The sequence below is a fragment of the Rhipicephalus sanguineus genome, chromosome 9 (genome assembly GCF_013339695.2).
Source record: "Rhipicephalus sanguineus isolate Rsan-2018 chromosome 9, BIME_Rsan_1.4, whole genome shotgun sequence".
Classification (NCBI taxonomy): Eukaryota; Metazoa; Arthropoda; class Arachnida; order Ixodida; family Ixodidae; genus Rhipicephalus; species Rhipicephalus sanguineus.
Genome location: NC_051184.2, coordinates 39,093,006 through 39,113,667, shown reverse-complemented (window position 1 = coordinate 39,113,667; position 20,662 = coordinate 39,093,006). Strand labels below are relative to the sequence as shown.

General features: G+C 45.1%; 2 protein-coding genes across 2 annotated transcripts in view; both read left to right on the top strand.

Moving 5' to 3' along the window:
* The window catches only part of LOC119405023 (putative inactive tyrosine-protein kinase Wsck), a 34,560-nt gene extending 18,875 nt beyond the window's left edge, over nucleotides 1-15,685 (top strand). The window contains exons 10-17 of the mRNA XM_037671776.2: nucleotides 716-835; nucleotides 2,134-2,297; nucleotides 3,220-3,321; nucleotides 3,384-3,454; nucleotides 4,151-4,191; nucleotides 5,911-6,007; nucleotides 7,038-7,128; nucleotides 11,803-15,685. Coding sequence (XP_037527704.1) covers nucleotides 716-835; nucleotides 2,134-2,297; nucleotides 3,220-3,321; nucleotides 3,384-3,454; nucleotides 4,151-4,191; nucleotides 5,911-6,007; nucleotides 7,038-7,128; nucleotides 11,803-11,874 — 758 coding nt within the window. The 3' untranslated portion in view covers nucleotides 11,875-15,685. The remainder of the gene's footprint in view (nucleotides 1-715; nucleotides 836-2,133; nucleotides 2,298-3,219; nucleotides 3,322-3,383; nucleotides 3,455-4,150; nucleotides 4,192-5,910; nucleotides 6,008-7,037; nucleotides 7,129-11,802) is intronic.
* LOC119405020 (leptin receptor gene-related protein) overlaps nucleotides 1-20,662 on the top strand; it is a 282,779-nt gene that overhangs the window by 128,172 nt on the left and 133,945 nt on the right. The window lies entirely within an intron of this gene.

Below are 20,662 nucleotides of genomic sequence, written 5' to 3'. Positions count from 1 at the left end.
GTTCAACAGCTGTAGTTCCTGTGCAGACGGACTGTACAGTACAGGATGCACAATAACCGTACATCTCAGTAGGCAAGCACCATAGAGTTACTATGGTGCTTGCCTGGTCCTTTCTGCATTGGTCGCCTGGTCCTGTCTGCTTCTGGTCCTGTCTGGCCCTGTCTGTCCTGTCTGGAGCGCCTGGTCCTGTCTGTTTCTTTCTGTGTCCTCATACTTTTCAGGCTGTTTTGAACCCATGACACCACAGAGTGTTTCACTGCCAAGCTCCATCACATTCAGTGAGACAGAAGTTGTCTTACTGAATACAGTCCTTGGCTTTTTCTAGAATGTGATGTCTACCTCTTTCACTTCAAAAAAATTGATTAGGCTTATGCGGACACCGCCAAAATTTCATGACATCACGGTGACCCAATGCAGAAAATTTAATGGAGGATGACCACTCCATCCTTCATTTCAGCATCTTTGCCAGGCCTGTTCACACAGTAGTAGTGGCCTTGTTTGTTGTGAGAGTATTTACTAATTCAGTTCAGACTATTTTAGTATATTCCTTCAAGGTTTTGACTGTACTACAATGATGCCATGTTTATGTTGGCATATAATGATGATTTCTAATCGCTGCTTGCAAAGGTCAATAAGTCTCCAATCTCGCTATGACATCAAACCAAAGGCACGCAGAACAGTGCATTTATTTATAGCTGCCCATCTTTAACCACAGCCGAGTGGACTCTCCCAGACCACGAGCGCAGAAGTCTCTTGGCAGACATCGAGGGCATGCTACGCCTTGGCAGCCACCCCAATGTAGTCCAATTCATGGGCGCTTGCGAAGAGGAGCCTGGTACGTATGTTTGGAGTTTGCGTGCACGTGTCAAACTTTTGTCTTGACTTGCAAAATAGGTTTGTACGAGCCTGCGACCTGTAATCTTGCGAAGCCAAAGCAAGTGTGCACGTGTTCTTAGCAACAGACCATTTTCATAATCCGCAACTGTGCTTCCCTGCGCTGCATATTCGCCCAACTAATGGTGGCACCTGTCGTGCTTCAAGTAATAGTAATAATAATAATAATAATAATAATAATAATAATAATAATAATATCTAGGGTTGAACGTCCCAAAACCACAATATGATTACGAGCGACACCGTAGTGGAGGGCTCCAGAAATTTCGACCACCTGGGGTTCTTTAACGTGCACCTAAATCTAAGTACACGGGTCTCAAACATTTTCGCCTCCATCGAAAATGCAGCCACCGCGGCCGGGATTTGATCCCGTGACCTTCGGGTCAGCAGTCAAGCGCCATAACTACTAGACCACCATGGCAGGGCGTGCTTCAAGTGGAGACGAGGTCCTAGTTCCACGTGCTGGGGCCTGTCTATTATGCGTGTTTATGTCAAGAGAACCGAGTCTACATTTCCCACGCTATAGCGCAAGCAAACTGCGATTGAATACACTGTTTGCAGTGAGGGGCTAGCCGCTATTAGTTGGTCAATCTGCGTAGCAGGAAAGCTAGCTTTACAATTATGAAAAAGGTTTGTTGTGAAGCATTGGCCTTGTCCGTTGCATGGTTGAGAGCACCTATGCACGAGTACTTAGGTTCTCCGGAAATGTGCCAAGTCTGGGCAAAATTCGCGCTCTAGCCTAGCTCAAGAGAAGAGCACTATTGGACGGTTGAGTCTGTCCTCATTAATGATTCCTACTGGACAGACGTAACTATAGCAGCTTGATTAATGACACTGAAGAAACAAGAAATCTGTTAAAACTGAATCATCATCAGTTACAGAATCAGTTCCCGCCTATAAGAGATTGCCACATTCTGAATACTACTTGAGCTTTAAATTTAATTTCGTACATAAAAATTTACTAAATTGCTAAACCCACCGACAGAAAAAAATAATATGCTGGAAGCGCAGCAGAGTCACAAAAGGCTTTTTTTTTGGCTCTGTCATTTTTTCTGTCTCTTTTTCGGAGTGACCTGTGCCACACAATAATATTTCTTTCCCAACACACAATGGTTGAACAAAGTGCCATACAATGTTGCCTATTTATTTATAACGTTTCCATCTAGACTAAAGTACCGTTCAAAAAGATGCATGTAGTCTGGACACACTGCAACGTATGCTTCATGCCACTGCCTACAGAACTGCTTCAATTGGCCGTGGAACAGCCTTCGAGTTCACTGCGTGGCCTCTTGCTGACCAGCCGCCACAGCGCAGAGGGGCGAGTGTCGGCGATCCCAGAGGAGCGCCTGGTTGACCTGCTGGTCTCACTGGCAGCAGGCATGCACCATTTGTCGTCCAGAGGGGTACAAATATTTGTTTTATTATCACTTTTTGGGGGTGCATTAGTGCCTTGTTTTGCTCTCAGTGGGAACAACTAAAGTGCATGAGTACTTTAGTTGGCTTAAACTCTAAACGGAAACCCTCTATCACTTCACTGAAAAGGCGTGCTTTCAAAGCCCAATTCTTCTTAATTTCACAGTAATAGATTGAATACTAACAGAAAAAATTAAAGCCAGAGTTCTGTTTTAAAATTTCATGCCAAAAAACCCCCATGCTGGCACGTTAATGTGACATTGGGGATTTCAAGTAGCCTTTCTTTTTTTTTCTTTTTCTTTTTTTTCATATCGGATCAGTGTAGATCAGTAATGTTCTTAATGCTTTCTAATTTCAATGTTTGGCTTCTTTAGAACACAGTGTGGTACATCTTTACAATATCAAATTTACGGAGTTTATGCAGACACCGTCAAAGTCTTTCATTTGTATCTTCTGGCTCAGACAGCCTCTTCTCACAACATCGTTATTTTTTTTCGTATTGTGCAAAGCTAATTTATTTAGAAAGCTAGAATAATTGTTCTGTTTATGTGCCTTCAGAGGGTGCTCCAATTTTACCAATTGATAGGGCTTGATATGCCAGAGTAAGAGGGGGCTACGATAGATTCATTATATTGAAACGGCACCCCATAATAGGACGAGAACATGAAATAACACCCAAACACAAAGAACTGACATTTGGATGAGTTGGTACGGATTGATTATCCTGAATCAGCGTCACAGACTCCGTACCAACTTGTCCAATTGTCGATTCTAGTTAACACTACAAGAGATGGCATAGTGGAATGATCTGATGTGTTACCTTTGTCTGCTCAGCCACTGTCACATGAGGTTCCATTTGTTATATTTTCTTCATTGCTGAGGAACAAAGTCGAGTTCTGTTTTGGCTTGCAGGTGCAGCATGGCCAGTTGTCCACCAGGAGCGTAACCATGGTCGAACCACTGGTGCCCAAGATCAGCTATTTTGGTCTGGCTCGGTACAGCCCTCTGGGAAAAGTATGATCTTGCCACCCTGTGCCGCAGAGGTTGGGTTCTAACCGTAGTTGTTTGTCTTACAGAAACTGGACTTCACTCGGTGGTTAGCCCCCGAGACCCTGCGAACTGGAAACCATACAGAGAAGAGTGACGTGTATGTGGCATTTCTTGTTTGCAAAATTTGTCCGCTACTCTGTTCCATACTTAGCATGCAGTGCTGGCAAACCAGTCATATCAATCAATCAATCAATCAATCAATCAATCAATCAATCAATCAATCAATCAAATCAATCAAATCAATCATAAGAGGAACATTATTACATGAGTACGACAATTTGACATGAGATATTTGAATTGGTTGCCTAAATGACTGTAGACTAAATGCTTATTTTTCAGCTGCACCTTAAGGGGCTACTTAAAGCATTTGCACCTTTCCATTGCGGAAGGTGCTAGCCACGTGGATTTCATCATGCATGCTTCTACATGGAAGACAAGTGGAAAGAAGTCCCACATAGCATGGCATCTTGCCAACATCTCCTTCATTGTGCTTCTAGACATGCAGCAGATAAACAAAAAAGAAGAGCAGCTTGGTCCCCTTTATCGGAAATGTATGCATCATCTTAGAGGCCATTTTATGCGAGACTTTACTGAATTACCTGTTGTATAACAGTGTGCATTACAGTCTACCAAACTGACAAGAAAGGCAGTGTAAAATGGTCATCCTCAGTACATCAGCTTAGCAGCTGACACCTCACTTTAGAAGTGATGGAACTCGTCAGTTAATTACAGAGTAGCTGGCATGTGTAGGTGCACAATTTAATATATAACAATTTTAATCCACTTTTTGCAGGTGGTCCTTCGCCGTTCTTATGTGGGAAGCGTTCACCTTAGGTGAGTGCTTCAGAAACGTGTGGCCTATTTGATGATATGAAAACAAGCTCTGACTTTGATATTCCGACATTGCACTGTCTTGAATGACAGAGCAGTCAGTTTTCGGTAATGTAAGAGCATTGGCAAATTTGACCAAGTGTGCTATTCAAGGATGCTTTTAAATCCATTAATTGTACATGCGTGACTAGTTCTTCTCTTAAAGGGACCCTGGAACGGTTTTTTGAAGCTTTGTCAGTGTTGAGGCAACAGTGTCCTCAAATCATTCGCACCACAAATTATGCGACGCACCGTGTACCAAGGCCGCTACGGGCAATTATATCTATACCCTCCTCCATATCGCTGCCTTGTCTCCTCAACTCATGAGACACGCTGGCATCGCTGGCGATCGCAGCGCTCTTGTGAGCGCACTTGACGGTTTGAGCTTCGCCTAGTCATCGCCTCCGAGATTGCGAGCTGAGAAGTTGCGCGCAATCTCGGAGGCCATGGCAGCACGCTGTCTGGCAACAAAAACAAAGCTCACGGAGTGGTTGATATCTGCTCCGATAGGTGCCGCCACACTACCAGGCGATCTTATTTTATTTTCCTGTACAGCGACAACCTGCAAAGGCCTGCAGGCAAACGAAAAAGAATTCGAGAACGCTCACCGATAAGCGTAAACTCGGGCAATGTGGTTGTGTCTTCAGGGGTGAAGTTACAGCCACAGACACGTGGATCGTGGTGTTGACCAGATAGCGAGAGCGCGCGCAACGCTCATTGCAGTGATGAGCTGAAGCGATTCTGCTCGCCAGGTGCCTCACAAACATTACACGATGTCGCATCTTTACAAGTCAACGATTGCTAGATGTGTGGCGCACAACACATCTAGGGCAATTCATTGTGTCTGAGAAAAGAAACTGTGAGATAAACACTGTCGCTCAGCTCACGTCAACACGGAGCACATTGTAACACAGGCAGACAATGCTCATTGCCCACAGGAGGTTCCGTGACGTAGACTGGACATATCCCATCAGATCAGCTGCTTGCGTGACCTGTACTGGAAGATGTCGTGTACTGGAAGTGGGCGGTTGAAAATGCATTTGGCTGAGCCACTGTGATCGGTGGCGATTCGCAGCTTCAAAGCCTTGTAATAAATTACACAGTTCACACAGAGAGCTTAGATCGGTCTGTAAATGATCTTTAGGACTTGCTCTACTGGCCCAACGTCTTCATACAAAATCGTCAAAACCGTTTCAGGGTCCCTTTAAGCAAAACATCGGATAGATCAGATCATGCACTGTCAAGGCTAGAAGGAAACAAAGGTAGACTGTGTTTTAGATTAAATTTTTTTTTTGCTTTGTCTTCTTAGTGATAAATCAAAATAAAATCTTTTAGCACATAAGCTTTCTCCAAAAGAAATTATGTACTACATTTGATGACTGCACTTGATGGGTCGTCATTATGTAGTCATTATGACTGCTATAATGACTACATATTATGGGTTATAGTTATGCGGGTCACCATGTGCTTACATTGCATGTAAAAATGAGAAAAAGAAACATCCTTGCTTATCGTTGTTTCGTCATTTAGCACTTTTATTTCTTTCTTTCTTTTTTCATTTCTTAATTTGTTGAGTGTTCCTATTTAAAACACGCTGCTGTCCAGATATTACCCTGCTACGTTTGCACAAGACCTTTGAGAGCAACTGTTCCTTCAAGTGACTGTTATATAAATGTCATGCAGGTGGAAGTCCCTACGTGGATCTGTCAACCTCAGAGGTGGCTGACCGTGTGACGCGAGGCCTGAGGTTGAAGAGGCCACGAGGAGTATCGATCCCCCTGTAAGTTTCATAACTAAGGCAGTTGACATTGGGCAATCACCCAACTGACCAATCATATCGCCCCCCATAGTACATGTGCAAGGGTCCTGATGCAGTTGCCGCGACACTCGTAGCCACCGCTGCTTTGCTACTGCAATTGCATTCGAAGCATCCTCAAGTATTTTCCCGAGGCACTAGCCTCTTGTGGCCTGGATATTTTTGCCTAAACAAAAGCATTCAAATTGCAGTTAGAAAGGCCTCTATGTGAGCTAACTCAGCTAAGAACATCCAAAATTACTCTCACATCGTTTTACTATCATAGGCTGACTTTGTAAACTCGATCAAAAAAAAAAAAATGAAACGGGGCTTCTAGCCTCAGACGGTGCCTTTGCGTTCGCATTTTTGCCTGCTAAATTTCAACGTTCCAGATAAACCGGTGCCTCATCTTATGGCGTTATCAAAAATATCCAATGTCTTAGAGGTGGCAATTTCAGTTTGTGCACGCGAATGTATACAGCTGCACTAATTTCTTATATGCCTTCTCCCACATCAAAAGTGCGACATGCAAAGCTTTATTTTCAGAGTCAGAAAATGGTGATGTTATGTCGTGCTTTTGCCAGATATGGTTCTCTCATAGACATCCATCATCGTCAGATCTTAATGTGTCATTTCCCTTTCATAAGCATCCTGCTTGGTTTCGCGAACTCAGATACGATACGGCACGAAATGGCGACAGCAGGCTAGAAGAGGTCAAGAATCATTCCGATTACATTTTTTTTGTCATATGTGGTATACAGAGTGCTCAGAGCAGCGGTTTGCTTGTTCTGTGGTGAACGGTACATATGAATGAAAATGACGATGTTGAAAGTGATGCTTGAAGAGGAGAGGTGTTCCACGTGCAGTAGTTTTTATTAGTGCACCAAGAACTACACTAATGTACAGGCTTTCTGATAGTGACAGCAGTGAAATGAGGTCGATCTGTTTGTCAAATCAGAGTGCATGTGGCCAAACCTTCGCAAGAGTGCTAACCTTCATCCCGATTCTCTCACAGCTATCGGCTCATGCAGCAGTGTTGGCATCAGCAGGCCAGGGACAGGCCCAGTTTCCAAGAGCTGCAGTGCTCCCTCCAGGCGTTGCAACCGGTAAGAAAAATAAATTGTCGGCTAATGTGTCTTGAAGTGGACCGTAACGTTGAAATTACGTAGAGCTGTTTCGTTAAATTGCCCTTCCACAATACCAGATGAGCCAGTCTCACCTTAAGAGGAGGTCTGCAAATCCAGAAAAAGTGCAGAAAAGATGACATTGCACTCAAGTTACTACACTAGCGCGCCGTTTTATTTATTTATTGGGGAAGACAGGCTTCGTTATATTCCAAAGGAGCCAAAGAACTAACTTCGCAAGTTTTCGACAGCCAAATGAAGCATAAAGAAAATTTTAATTTGAGTTTAGTAATGATAAGAAAAATGGAGGTGAAAGTGGACGCAAAAACAACTTGTCGGTGGTTGGAGCCAAGCTGCGTCACACTTTCCACTGGGTGTGACTTTCTATTCTAGTTTTGGTATTGTCACGTGGTCGTGACGTCGACGAAGGCAGCAGTTAGCGTGTCCGAGATGGAACTCTTTATTTGGCCGAACTTGTGGCCGGGAAACAAAGTCAGACTACTGCAATACACTGATACACAGTGTACACTGATAGCGGCGAACAGAGCGTCCGCCGTCGAAAAACTGATGATTGCTGGGACGCGCCTTCTTTTATACATCATGCATCGAACTTTCCAGCCTTATCACTGGTAGTCGCGCAAGCTCTGGAATAATCTTGACTATTCGCGTCATGTGTGCAACCTTAACAAAATGATCTACTACAACCGCGAAGCTTCTTGAACACTGTGGCGCAGTCAGCGTCAAGCGTTGCTAACCGTCTTTGCGCGTCAAAGCCGAATACATCAAAATAAAACAAGGAGCGGGCGTGGCAATACAGTCGAACCCACTTATAACGATCCCACATATAACGATCTATCGGTTAAAGCGACCATATTTGGGTGCACTTACGATTTTCTTATGCTAACCATTGAAACTGCATCCAGATATAGCGAACATTTTTCAAAGCCTCCTACTTTTACAATGAACACTTCAGACACGGTCGCGGTAAAAATATGGCGCATACGAAGCGAAAAAAAGTAGAGCTGTGCGAATAGCAAAATTTTGGGTGCGAAGAGAATTCGAATAATAAAGATTGAGTGCGAATCGAATCGAATAATTTCGAATAATTTTCGAATATTTCTCAAACATTTTTCGAATAATTCAAAGTGAAATTACAGAAAAAGTTGCAGAGAATCCCTAAGTATGTTCTTGTGAGATAGCAACATGAAAGTGTTTCTTTTTGCGAGGTTGATGAAGCGCTGGTGGGGTCATATTTCATAGTTGTCTTTCTTATCAAGACTGAGGCAATGTAGAGGCCGAATTGTATTTATGTACATGATTTGGTGCAACCAAAGTGTTGCCGACAACACTTTACACGTGATAGGCAGAGATGCCATTTCCTCAGCCTCTCCTTCTCTTTCAACTTCTGTGGAAGCCCAACTGATGTGGCAGACAAGGGTGTGCTCCCTTCAAGTCCGGAGTTCCAAATCTGCCTCGTAGACGTCGATATATAAGAACATCTGAAATTTTGGATGTTAAAAAGCTTCGGCGTCCGATTTTTCAGACTTCCTGCCCAAATTTCAGGTCCAAAACAGCATTAATTGAGCCCCCAACTCTGCCACATCATTCATCTCCATATTGGAACCAGCTCTTTCTTGAGTTAATACATTTGCGACCATAGCGGAGCTTGAAAGGCAGCTTTGCCGCAATACGAGGGTGTGATGAGGTGAAGCATATTGAATATCTAGGGACCACTTCCAAACGGACGTTGACTGTCTCTTGGCTAAGTTCGACCGTAACGGACCTTGAAAGGCAGCCTTGCCGCAATACGGGGGTGTGAGGAGGTGAAGCATATTGAAAATCTAGGGACCACTTCCAACCGGACTTTGTCTCTTGGCTAAGTTCGACCGTAACGGAGCTTGAAAGGCAGCTTTGCCTTAATACGAGAGTGTAATGAGGTGAAGCATATTGAAAATCTAGGGACCACTTTCAAACGGACGTTGACTGTCTCTTGGCTAAGTTCGACCGTAACGGATCTTGAAAGGCAGCTTTGCCTTAATACGAGAGTGTAATGAGGTGAAGCATATTGAAAATCTAGGGACCACTTTCAAACGGACGTTGACTGTCTCTTGGCTAGTTCGACCGTAACGGATCTTGAAAGGCAGCTTTGCCGCAATACGGGGATGTGAGGAGGTGAAGCATATTAAAAATCTAGGGACCACTTCCAACCGGACTTTGTCTCTTGGCTAAGTTCGACCGTAACGGAGCTTGAAAGGCAGCTTTGCCGCAATACGAGAGTGTAATGAGGTGAAGCATATTGAAAATCTGAAGGGGTCACTTTCAACCGGACGTTGACTGCATTTGTCTCTGGGAAGTTCGAATAGTTCGAATAGTAAAATTACAGTGCGAATCGAATCGAATAGCAAACACTATTCGAAAAATATTCGAAATTTCGAATATTCGCACACCTCTAAAAAAAAGTTAAAACATGCCTTCTAAAGCGTGGCAGGGGTGCGCGCTCGCGCGTGCCCCGCTCCAATTTACTCGCGACTAAGACACCCAGATCAGCGAGCACCGCATGCAGATTTCGGACGCTGCAAGCGACGTCGCTCACTTTCCAGGCGTTTCTTCAGTGGTAGAATGGCAGTGAGGGAAAAAAAAAACATAGTAGGCAGCATGAAGCCTTGCGGTCAGCTTTCGCACGGTAACCTTTCCTGACGCCATTCTCTGCAGCTACGACCGCCTGCGATGAACCAAACAATACCTTGGAACGCGAGAAGGCATAAATGCAAGAAGTGATAACCGCGATAACTTTCCATCGCAAAAAGGTTCACTGCGTCCCTAAACTCGTCGACGCCACAATGTGCCGCGAAAAGTCGTCCGTCTTTTTGGTAACGGCAGAGACCGGTCGATCGGTGATTACGACTTCCGCGCGATTGCGGCAATGCCTTCGCGGATAAGCATATGAAAAAAGAGCGAAGGCAAGGTGGCGCCCGTTGCTGAACGTGCCATTATGCCTTATAGCCGACAACGTTATCACACTCATCTGTAGATATCTGCTCGGCTGCGCGTGTGGCATACGCCGCACACTGCGGATTGACGGCGGTACGAGCGCGTCATGCTTAGCCATGCTGCCGTTCGCAAGTTCGCCGCCGCCGCGTCGTGCGAGACCGCTTTAAAGGGGTCATGAAGCACCCCTTGGTCTGATTGAAAAAACACATCCTGCGGAAAGCTGACACGGCTATGAACTGCTCTGCCAAATATTACAGTCGTGCACGCCGCGTAATGGCCACGAGCGGAGCGCGAAGTTGCCGTTTCCCCAGGCACCCTCTTTTCAAACAGAGGCCGGTTCTCACTCTCGTCGGTGGGCGGGGCGTCTGTCCGCTGTACGTCGCAAGAGACATAGCATGCTTATTGGCCGATAGCCGACGTAAATCGAGAGCGGCGTTCGGATCAGATGCGCTTCTTGCCGCGGGGTGCCGCCACTTGCCGGCGCCGCGCTCCTCAGTACACGGTAGCGGCACTCGCGCAAGCGAATCACAGCGGGAGAGCGATCGCGTTTCATGACGCGCGCTGGCGTAACTTCTTTCCCCCATGCCATCCCTCCCTGTCTAGCTTCCAGTGCGCTCGTCGGCACGAGAAAAGAGAGAAAGCGCTGGGAGCGTGCGCCAAACCCCCGTAACTCCGCTGATTCTTGACGGATTCGAGAAATTTTTGCGGCAATCGATTCGGGAGGCAGTACACTCCGATACTGAGGCCATTAGATCATTACTTGGAAAAGTGGTTCATGACCCCTTTAAAGTGCGCGTCGCTTTGTAGAAACGAAAGTAGCTCGCTGTTGTTCAGCGGCGCAGGCACCGAGAAACGTCGATGCACTGACAGCGAGCGTATACTGCGTGTTTGACTAGGTGACAACTGAAGTGCGCCGCGCATTGTCGTGCAGGGCCGCGAGAGCATCACGGAGACATAGAGTGCGCGTTGCTTGCAAAATGCTTGTTTTCGCTGCGTTGAACGAAGAGGCTAGTCGCCGCACCCGTGCACGGTCCGGAGTGAAGCAAGCATGAAGAACGTACAAATGTGCGCATACGGCATACAGCAAGCGGCCCTGCAGTGACTCCACGACCCGAGTAGGTGACGCGCTGCACGCAACTAGCCAGGGATGATCGGCTCCACGTCGCGGTACCGCGCTTCGGTGAAACGGTGTCAGCTCATTGCAAAGGCGGTTAATTCACTTGTGAGCACGCAGCGGGCATCGCTTCACGACGCGAAAAGGCTTAGCTTGTCACCGAAGGGATTGTTAGCAATTTAATAAAAGTGCACAAAGAAAAAAAAAAAAAAACCGGCTTGGCCACTAAGCGCACGTTTTTAAGGGCGAGTCCATATACAACGAACTACTGATATAACGACCACTTTTCGCGACACTTTCGAGTTCGTTATAAACGGGTTCGACTGTATCAGAAATATGAATTTTTTCAATCTTTATCGTAATGCAGCCAATTGAATCTCAAACGTCAAAATTTAGTACGAAGGCTGTTCTATATCCTGCACTATTGAGTACTGGGCTTCGTACATGATTCAGTATTTCGTTGCAGTTGGCCTCTAATAGCAGGCAGGCACCGAGTTGTGGAAACAAACTGTTTACAGATCTCTTGCTAAGTTGAGAATCTCGCTACGCAGGATGCCCTCCAGTTCACCTACACTGCCGGATACGTATACGACAAGTTCAACCCCCTGGCTGATGAAGCGTGACACGCCAGCCAAGGCCATCTACTCCAGCCATGACTGCTAGCAAGCGAACCCCGGTGACCCAGCAGCTACATTCCATTGACCCACGACAGCGGGCAATTCCTTCCTCGCTTGCAGGCGGCGTTGTTATGAATCTCAAGAAGGACACACTTCAGGGCACGCAAGCTTGACGAAGTGTTGCACAGACGTGTGCGAGACTGCATTCGCCAAGAAGTAAAGGAAGCGATGGTGACTGACAATGTGTGGTGTTCTCTGGCGCAAGAGCAAGTGACGGCCAAAGATTGCCAAGGAAAGGAAGAGAGGCTGTTGTACTATTTCAAAGTGACTCTTGTGTTTTGTAAATGTGTGCAGTGTACGGACAAGGAACAGGTAATTGCCCTGAATTCACATTTGTGGGCGCAATTCGATGAAGCGAGAGAAAGGTATCACTATCTAGAAAACGTGGCAAAGTACCAAGCGCCACCAATTCACCACATACTAATACTCCTCTTAGCGATTAATATCTTACCAACAGCAACTGTAAAGTTTCCTTTTTATACAGGATGGAGTCCAGACTTCTGCATCACTAGCATACGTGTAAACTCTTCGAAACTTTTTGCAATGTTTACAAATTTCATCCAACTCTATTAATTTACATACATTGCATCAAGTTTTACGTAAAGCAGATGGTGTTTGCAAAAAAAAATGTTTTAAAGATATGAAAGGGTCGGTCTGTGTAATGCTGCAAAAATTTGTTACTGCATGCCTTTCATGGCAGCACAAAACACCTTGTACAATACTTGCTTTGAGCAGCTTTACTTAAAGAAGTTACCCAAGTACACAAGACATGCCACAGCGAAGTCTGAAAAATCACTCCGTTTTAAAAACAGTGCTATGCTAAGTTTGCTGCTTCTAATGTGCCTATCTCACAGAAGGAGCTGGCCAAGAGAAACCTTTAAAACAGGAAATCGCTTGTTTAAAAAGATGGCACACAAAATGTTTGCCATGCTTTATTTAGTGTTGGTCTTCTTACACAGCATGTCCTTCAAAAAATAAGTTTCTGAATGCCACAGCAGCCTGTCATACACAGTTGTGAGTGGAATCTCATTGTTTTTCGTGCAATGTTCTGAGCATAAGTAACTTCAAATTGCCTTTCTGTGATACCCTTATGTTCTCGTGCATAACACGCAGTGCATGTTAAACCTTCCGTCCTTTTTAATCCAATCCATTCTTGTTACCTGTTTTATTTCATTTTGCTTACCTTCAATGTGTTGGCAACCTGTGTGATGGCCCTGTGCGTACATTCCAAGTGAAATAGCAGCTTCAAATGGCTGAATATGTGTGACAATTTGTGCATTGTTTTTAGCAAATCAGAATCTTGCTACAGTTATCCGTCCTTTTTCATGAAATGGATTGTTACCAATTTTATTCCATTTTGTTTACCTAGCTTCTATGTGTTGGCAACTAATGGCAACTAATGTAATGGCCCTGTGTGCACATTCCAAGTGAAATAGCAGCTTCAAATGGCTTAATATGCATGAAAATTTGTGCATCGTTTTTAGCAAATCGGAGTCTTGCCGCAGTTGCTCAGCACTATGTACTAAGCACAGCACCTCGTATGCCGCATGCTTGTACTGTTAGGGAGGGGCAACTGTCCTGCCTTGCCATCCACTGAAGGCACTCCAGCAGCATTGCACCACAGCGACGCTGATAAAAAACCAATGCTGTGCAAAGGTAGCACATGCTTTGTGAATACTGTGCACTGCCATAAAAAAGTGATAGGAGAAAACAAGTTAGTTACCTACACTAATTCTTAACAACATTCCTTTGTTGGATTACTACTAATGTGGTGACTTGCTTGATTCACCCGAACCAGTACAGTACTGGTACACCTGTACCCAAACCAGTAGCTCAGACCCGAACCCACTAATGTGGCGACTTGCTCGATTCACCCAAACCGGTACGGTACCAGGACACTCATTCACCAACCGTCACTGCAGTACCCGTATGCACTAGAAGGTGCTCTACACACCTCAACCAATCGAGACATGCTAGTTGATGGTATGGTACTGAGCATACAACTAGCCACGTAGCTGCCTACCCTATTCCCCTGTTATACCTCTGTACGCTTCGATACCCCTTCAAGAAAGCATGGATGAACAAAGCACTATCGCGTATTTCGTATCTTAAGTACAGTGCTCAGGCACTGAAACGTGACATCAAAACTTCCAAGTATAACAACTGGTATGCACAACTACTCGATATAGCCGCCTCGTGTTGTTACGAACCTGGCCACTATGGTGACATTGGCTCTGATGTCGGCGTACGAGCCAATATTATGCAGATGGGATGTGATTCAAAGACTGGAAACGAAAGTATGTGCATTACTTAGCCCTAAATTGACACATTGCAATCCGTGAGCACTGTACATGGTTATCCACTTTTATGGGTGAGCATCTTGTTAGAATACCAGTGTAACATATAACATCAAATTCGTAATTTCTAATGTCCTTGTGGCAAAAAAATAGCCTGTATGTAGTGTGTCTGTTATTAAAATATTGGTTTAAAAGACATTATTTTGCATTACCTTCAGCTGTTTAGAGAATATAATCCAGCTGAGGTGGTGTGCATCTTTTCTTTTTCTATGTACATTACTGAAAAAAGAGGCTTAACACTAATGACACACTCTTGAATTGCACCCCTAGTGACGGCACCTTTGAAGTAATGAACGTCAATCCTAAAGGCCATGTTTTCCGATACTGCAAGTCCTGCAAACACTGCAAGCGATTACAGTAGATTGAAACAAATATAGGTTGCCATGTTTTGGACAGCATCTGTACGTAAATGGCAAACATTTTTAACACCGTAGTCGTGAAATAGTGGCATAGTTATTCCAGTGTGAAAAGTTCTCATTGTATATTGTCAATAGAAGCAATCTGAAACGCCACAGGTGGTCTGATTGTAATGACAACCGTTATAATAGTGTGGTGTGTCTTTGTACATGTGAGGCTGTGTGAAGTTTGCCGAGATGTTTCGATCATATGCATTTATACAACAGGTTTTCGAACTTACTCAGCGCAACTGCATTTGGACCATACATACTCTCAGCATTTGTTCCCTCGTGTTCGCACTTACACCTTGTAAACAGTTTTTTTTTTTCATTTGGAACAATACTACGTTGATTTTTTATTTGATATTGGTATAGTACCGGTGTGATAGTCAAGTTTCCCCTCCCTCTAATATTACATCCAATTAATACGGGTGTCACACGAGCAAGTTACTATTGCAGTCGAGTCCCGATCAGTGTCGAATTCCTTGGCAGCGATTGGACCCCTTCTGCGTCTGATGCAAATAAGAAAATTGTTGCCAGGAAACCGAAAGGGCTCGATCAAGTGCATTGTGTGATGCTCATATAAGTCCCACTATTAAAACACCCCAACTTTATTACAGACTGCACAATTGCAGTATGCTCAATTCTTACGGTGGGTCGCAACTTCGGGAACCGAATCGCATCATATTTGTGCAATATTCCGTCAAGCCTTTGTGCCCTGTTGTTCTTGTGGTATCGAGAATGTCTACTCAAGTTCGTTTCGTTTTTATCCGCATCGCCCGTCGCAGCTTTTGTCACCCGCTGCTGCGCCGAAGACATTACGAGGACCAGTTCGTCAAGATTATATGTATGTCCTCTGCGATGTCGTTCACTGCCTTTGTACATTTGCAAGGTTTTTATACCGGTGCTTTTATTTTTGCGTTTACCGCTGGAGCTCGTCCTTGCAATATGCTCAGACTGACTCGTGTTACTGAAATAAAGATATACTTGGTCCTTTTTTTTAAATTCTCAGCGTCTGCTGTGTGTTCTGTTAGTCATGCCACTAGAGTACAACAAGCTTGCTGAAGAAGTTCCCGTGCTACTTAACCACGGCGAAAGTGACGTGCCTGGAATCACAACATATTGGAAGACGTTTCACAGAAACCCAGGGTTTTCTTAACACTTTCGTGACCGTGGAAAAGATCTGTTCTGTTCTTTTGGGTATAGTCCCGGAAATATTTTTTTTCCTGTTGCAGAAATTGATTGATACTACAGTGAAACCGCGGTGATACGAAGCTCACGGGACCACCTAAAATATTCGTATCACCAGAAAGCATGGAAAATTAGCATGTGACAAAAGAAAGCTGGCGTACATTTTCATTTGTTTGTCAGAGCTGCAGCAACGTCAGGAAGAATCCTGAATGATTGCCATTTAAGTTTTTAGATGTCGGCAATCATACCAGCACTCGTAAATATACGGCCTGTGTGCGCGTTCAATTAATGAACCAGGTGCGTTGTGACCCGCGACACTCGGAGACCGTGACGCGTCTCTGAAGGTTTATTCTGACCGTAACAAAAGCGTGTTTCTTACACCGTGATTCTGACGATTTGGCGGTGTGGCGCGCATGCCCACGCTTGCGTTCCCGCGCTCGCACGTGCTTGGCACGCCTTCCGCGACAGCGCGGACAGCACCTCTTCGAACCTGGGTGGTAGTGAACCTTCGTATGAAACCTCGCTGGGTGAAAATCGGTTCGTAACAACCGTACTCCATTACATTGAGGCCAATGGGCCTTGGCCGGGTCCAACGAAAAATTCGTATCACCCCGAAATTCGTATGAGCTGTGATCGTATCACCGAGGTTTCACTGTAAAGTGTAGGGTATCAAATGAGAATTGGTCTTTCCAACAGCATTAATTTCAAACGACAGATTTATTTCTAATATTATTAAAAAATTATCAAAACAGACAAGTTCTACAAAAAAAAAATTCATAAGAACATCGATTCTATATTCGAGAGGGCAAACATAAAAAAAATCGAAATGTAAATACATTTGAACACAAAGCCCTTGTAGAATAATACTGAAGTTATAAGCCCTGTAAGTAAAACAGTTATTTACATACTTACAAAAATATGCCGTGTGAAGCAGTTTCTCGACGCAGTGAAACAAAGGTTGGCTCACTATGCGTTGGCTTTTCGAAAATATGCATCCACGCATACTTATTTGTGTAGTTGCATATCTCTCTAACAACTTCTGCGGTGAAAAACAACACGAACATGCCTCCGCGCGGCACTCTGGAGTGCTAGGTCAAGGTCCACTCCGCGCAGTCTTTGCGGAGAGAACTCCGGTCTTTCTGCAGCCGGCGCCAAATGCTCACGCCCGAACAAAGTTGACACCTTGCAGATAAGAGATGTGAGCTTTAGTACGCACCGGATACGTTTACATCAACGCGCGGCCGCGATAAAACGGCCCAAGGAGACAGTGAAACTTACTGCTGATGTTCCGGGGCGCTTTGACGCACTGTCGCCGTCCGCACTGAATTCTGACGAATCTATGTCCTCTTCCATGTCTGTAATGCGACCATCATCCAGGGATTGACGCTCAGGTTCGTTGGAATCCGCCAAAATTCGCCGTTCTCGTGGAGCACCCGCGAGCGACATCCACGCCACAACCGAAACCACGAGCACTCACCTCCCTGACTGCGAAGGAAAGGTAGCCAAAGCAGCCAAAGGATGGCCAAAGGTCCAAAGGTAGCCAAAGGAGCTTTAAAAATCCCCCACGCGGCGGAAAAAAGAAACTCAAAAGCGAAACTGACATTTACCTTTGAATGGCGTTAGCTGCCAAGAAGCGCTCAAGGAGCGCCAAAATTTGAACTTGAAGTCATCGAAAGCATACTGACGAGGGGAATAGACGCGGTCACGAAAGTGTCGCAACGCTTTCGGAGGAGGGAGCCGCGCATCTCGAAGATAGAGGCGTCGGTCGACGGGGAGTACGAGCGGCGATGGGTCCGTGCTTCGCTGTGCCAATTCCTTGCGCGACTTAGTGCAAACTGCCCGCAGTTTTTTTTTTTTTTTCTTCAAACGTGCGGCTTACTAGACTGTGATCGCGCGCGAGCATGGGGCGGCATCCCGCGGCCGCAACAGTACTATGTAGCTCACGATGCTCAAATCAGCCAATGGCCGTGGACTTTAATTGGGTTTATGGCATCATTTGTCGAGGGAAGAGCGAGCAATTTCTAGAACCGACATGAATGTCTGTATCTGTACAGGTTTATTTATTTAAAATCCAAGCGATTTCCGTGCTTTAGGTGGGATTGCAAAGACAGGCCACTTATCAGCATCTACTGGTGTGCAAGCTCCTGAAATAATTATACATATGCTGATCTAGCTGACTAGAAATTATGAAGACACCTGCACATCTTTTGCTGCAGTAGCGAACTGAATCGGTACTCAAAATGTCCAGAAACACAGGGCTCCTACTCCACTCCCCCTATTATAATAATGTTAGCCGTACTCAGGCAGTGCATAATGAAATTGTGGGTGGGATGTCACGTGTCGTGTTGTGTTTTCTCGAGGATATTGCAACACCTAAAAGCTGCTGCACAACTCTTTTGACTGTGACGATTCCGAAAATCGGCGTGCACATCAAGGTTCAAGAAGATCGATGAACGTGTGGAGAAGCGTCAGTGGGCCTGACCAGTCGTTGCTGCAAGGTAAACAGAGAATAGTTAGGTGTCTACAAGAGGTACTCACTGTGACGACCGTAGGGGTGGGTGCGCACAGGGGATGCTGGCCATCCCCCCTTATCATCTAAAGGGGGCACCATGTCTATCCCACGTCTATACTCACGAGTCACAACAGACCTGTCCCGCCATTGTTACATGTTATGGCCACACAGATTCTTTACAATAATGGCAGCCAATGCCGCTAATGTTGCATTCCAAGAACTTGTTACTCTGCACCTTTACCACCCCGGAAGGCCAGGGACCAAGAGCAGGCCGTTGTGAGAAGCACGTTAATGCTTAACTTGCATCCATCACGAACCCTGTTTTCTTTCAGACTCTACAACAAGTGGAGTGCACTGCGGTGAACCTTGGCCCCACCCTAATGGAAAGCTCTGCGCACGCCTACGGTGACGACTATCTGAAAATCACTGTTACTATGTACATCAAGGTTTGAACTAACCGAAGCATGGATGAGGTTCGGTTAGCTTCAAAAGCCCATACGTGCGGAGGAGCACGTATGGGCTTGGAGAAACAGCATATACGTTTTCATATCACGGACTCCGGGTTACCATTGCAGAGAAAGTACATTAGAAACCGACGTCCAACTAATTTATGATCTGCAACCTCTCTGCCAGGCAAGTCATGTCCCTGCACATACCAACTGGAATGCTTTTATTCTCTTCCTCTTTTGTGCTGTGCCAATGCCGCATGCCTCCTTAGCTGCTGGAAGAGTCCATTGCGATCTCAAAGAAATAATGCTGCAGCATAAGCTAAGAATGGTTTCAAATCTGAAGCAGAATACTGAATATCGTTTCCAGGGAGTTCCTGAGCACGTTACGCAAGAGATTTGTCTTTTTCAAGAACTGGCGGCGTACCACACATTTTTTGGAGAAACGCTTGCCTCAGGGTGCTCCAAAAAATAACTGTGCAGTAGAAATTTTGGTCTTAGAATTCTCGAGAGATTTACTTCGCAGAAAAGCCGTGACCACTACAGGACACACTGAAAACACCCGCCACTGGCTCAAAGGTGTTTCCGCACACGGTGCTGCTTACTGTTATGAGGACCCTAGTGAGAAAAACTATCAGTTTCGAGCAATAAACTAATCTTTGAAAACTCCATTACCATCTCCATTTCACCATCGCAAGCTTATTACAAGAGAAAACAAACGCCAAAGTTCCATTGCCTGGGCCTCTAAGGACTAGGTTAAGTCCAGATCGGGCACTGCTACATAGGTCACTTTTAATCGTGATCAAGGCGATCACAATCTGCGAGTCACGATTTGGCACCCAGATCATGATTTCACTGAGATGTGCACTAATTTCAATCCAGGATGAGTTTGGACTGTCTAGCAGCAACCTTTGTTAATTTGATCTGGATTGGCCCTGATTGGAGAAATCTGATCTGGATTGACCCTGATTGTGACCAAAAGTGTCCCTGTGACATCGGTGTAAGACTTCACAGCGAGCTTTTGCACAATCGGCTTACCAAGCGTCTTCTCGCAGAAAAAGCTCAGAATTTGGCATTGTTGAATGGTAATGTACTCATACAGATCTAATTATTTTCTTCTTTTAGGGTCCCCTCGAACACTTGGTGGAGGGCTGCTGGAGCTATCTGCGGAATACACTGAATATCAGCCATCCGTAGCTTGCACCGTGTGCAAGATTGTCCTCGTACGCCCATCCTTCGCAGCCCACAGGCATTATCGAACTGCAGTCTTGCACTATATCACCACACAAGGCACTGCAACGTCGTTAGCAATTACAAATGTCACATTTACTTCCACACTGCACAGGTACTTTTCAGACACCGCAGTGTCTACACTCACCTGTTCCATACACAGCAGTCAATGCTGTGGAGGCCGGCGAGACTTCTTGCAGTAGATGTGTTTGCGCCAGGAAATACTTTAGTTGATTCTTCTTTTGCACCCACAATGTGACTTCTTTTAGTTCTATGGGGAGTAATAAATTAAAAGTTTCTGTGGTTTAAAGATAAACAACTCTGTTATACGGCTGTGAATATGTTGTTCTATATCTCTTAGCGTTTCGCTGACTTCGTTATTCATTTGAAGTGTCACGATTGTTGATGTACATGCCCTTGCTCTGCTCGCATGAGCACTTGCAACAACGAAACGTGGCTATGAGATGCGCGGAGTTATACATTTTGCTGAGTGAACTTCTTGAATAGCCTCCATAGCGTTGACTGCTATGTGTGGAATGGAGTGTAGAACGCTCACGTCACAGCGCTGAAAAAAAAATTATTCCCAATTTTGGATACCAAACC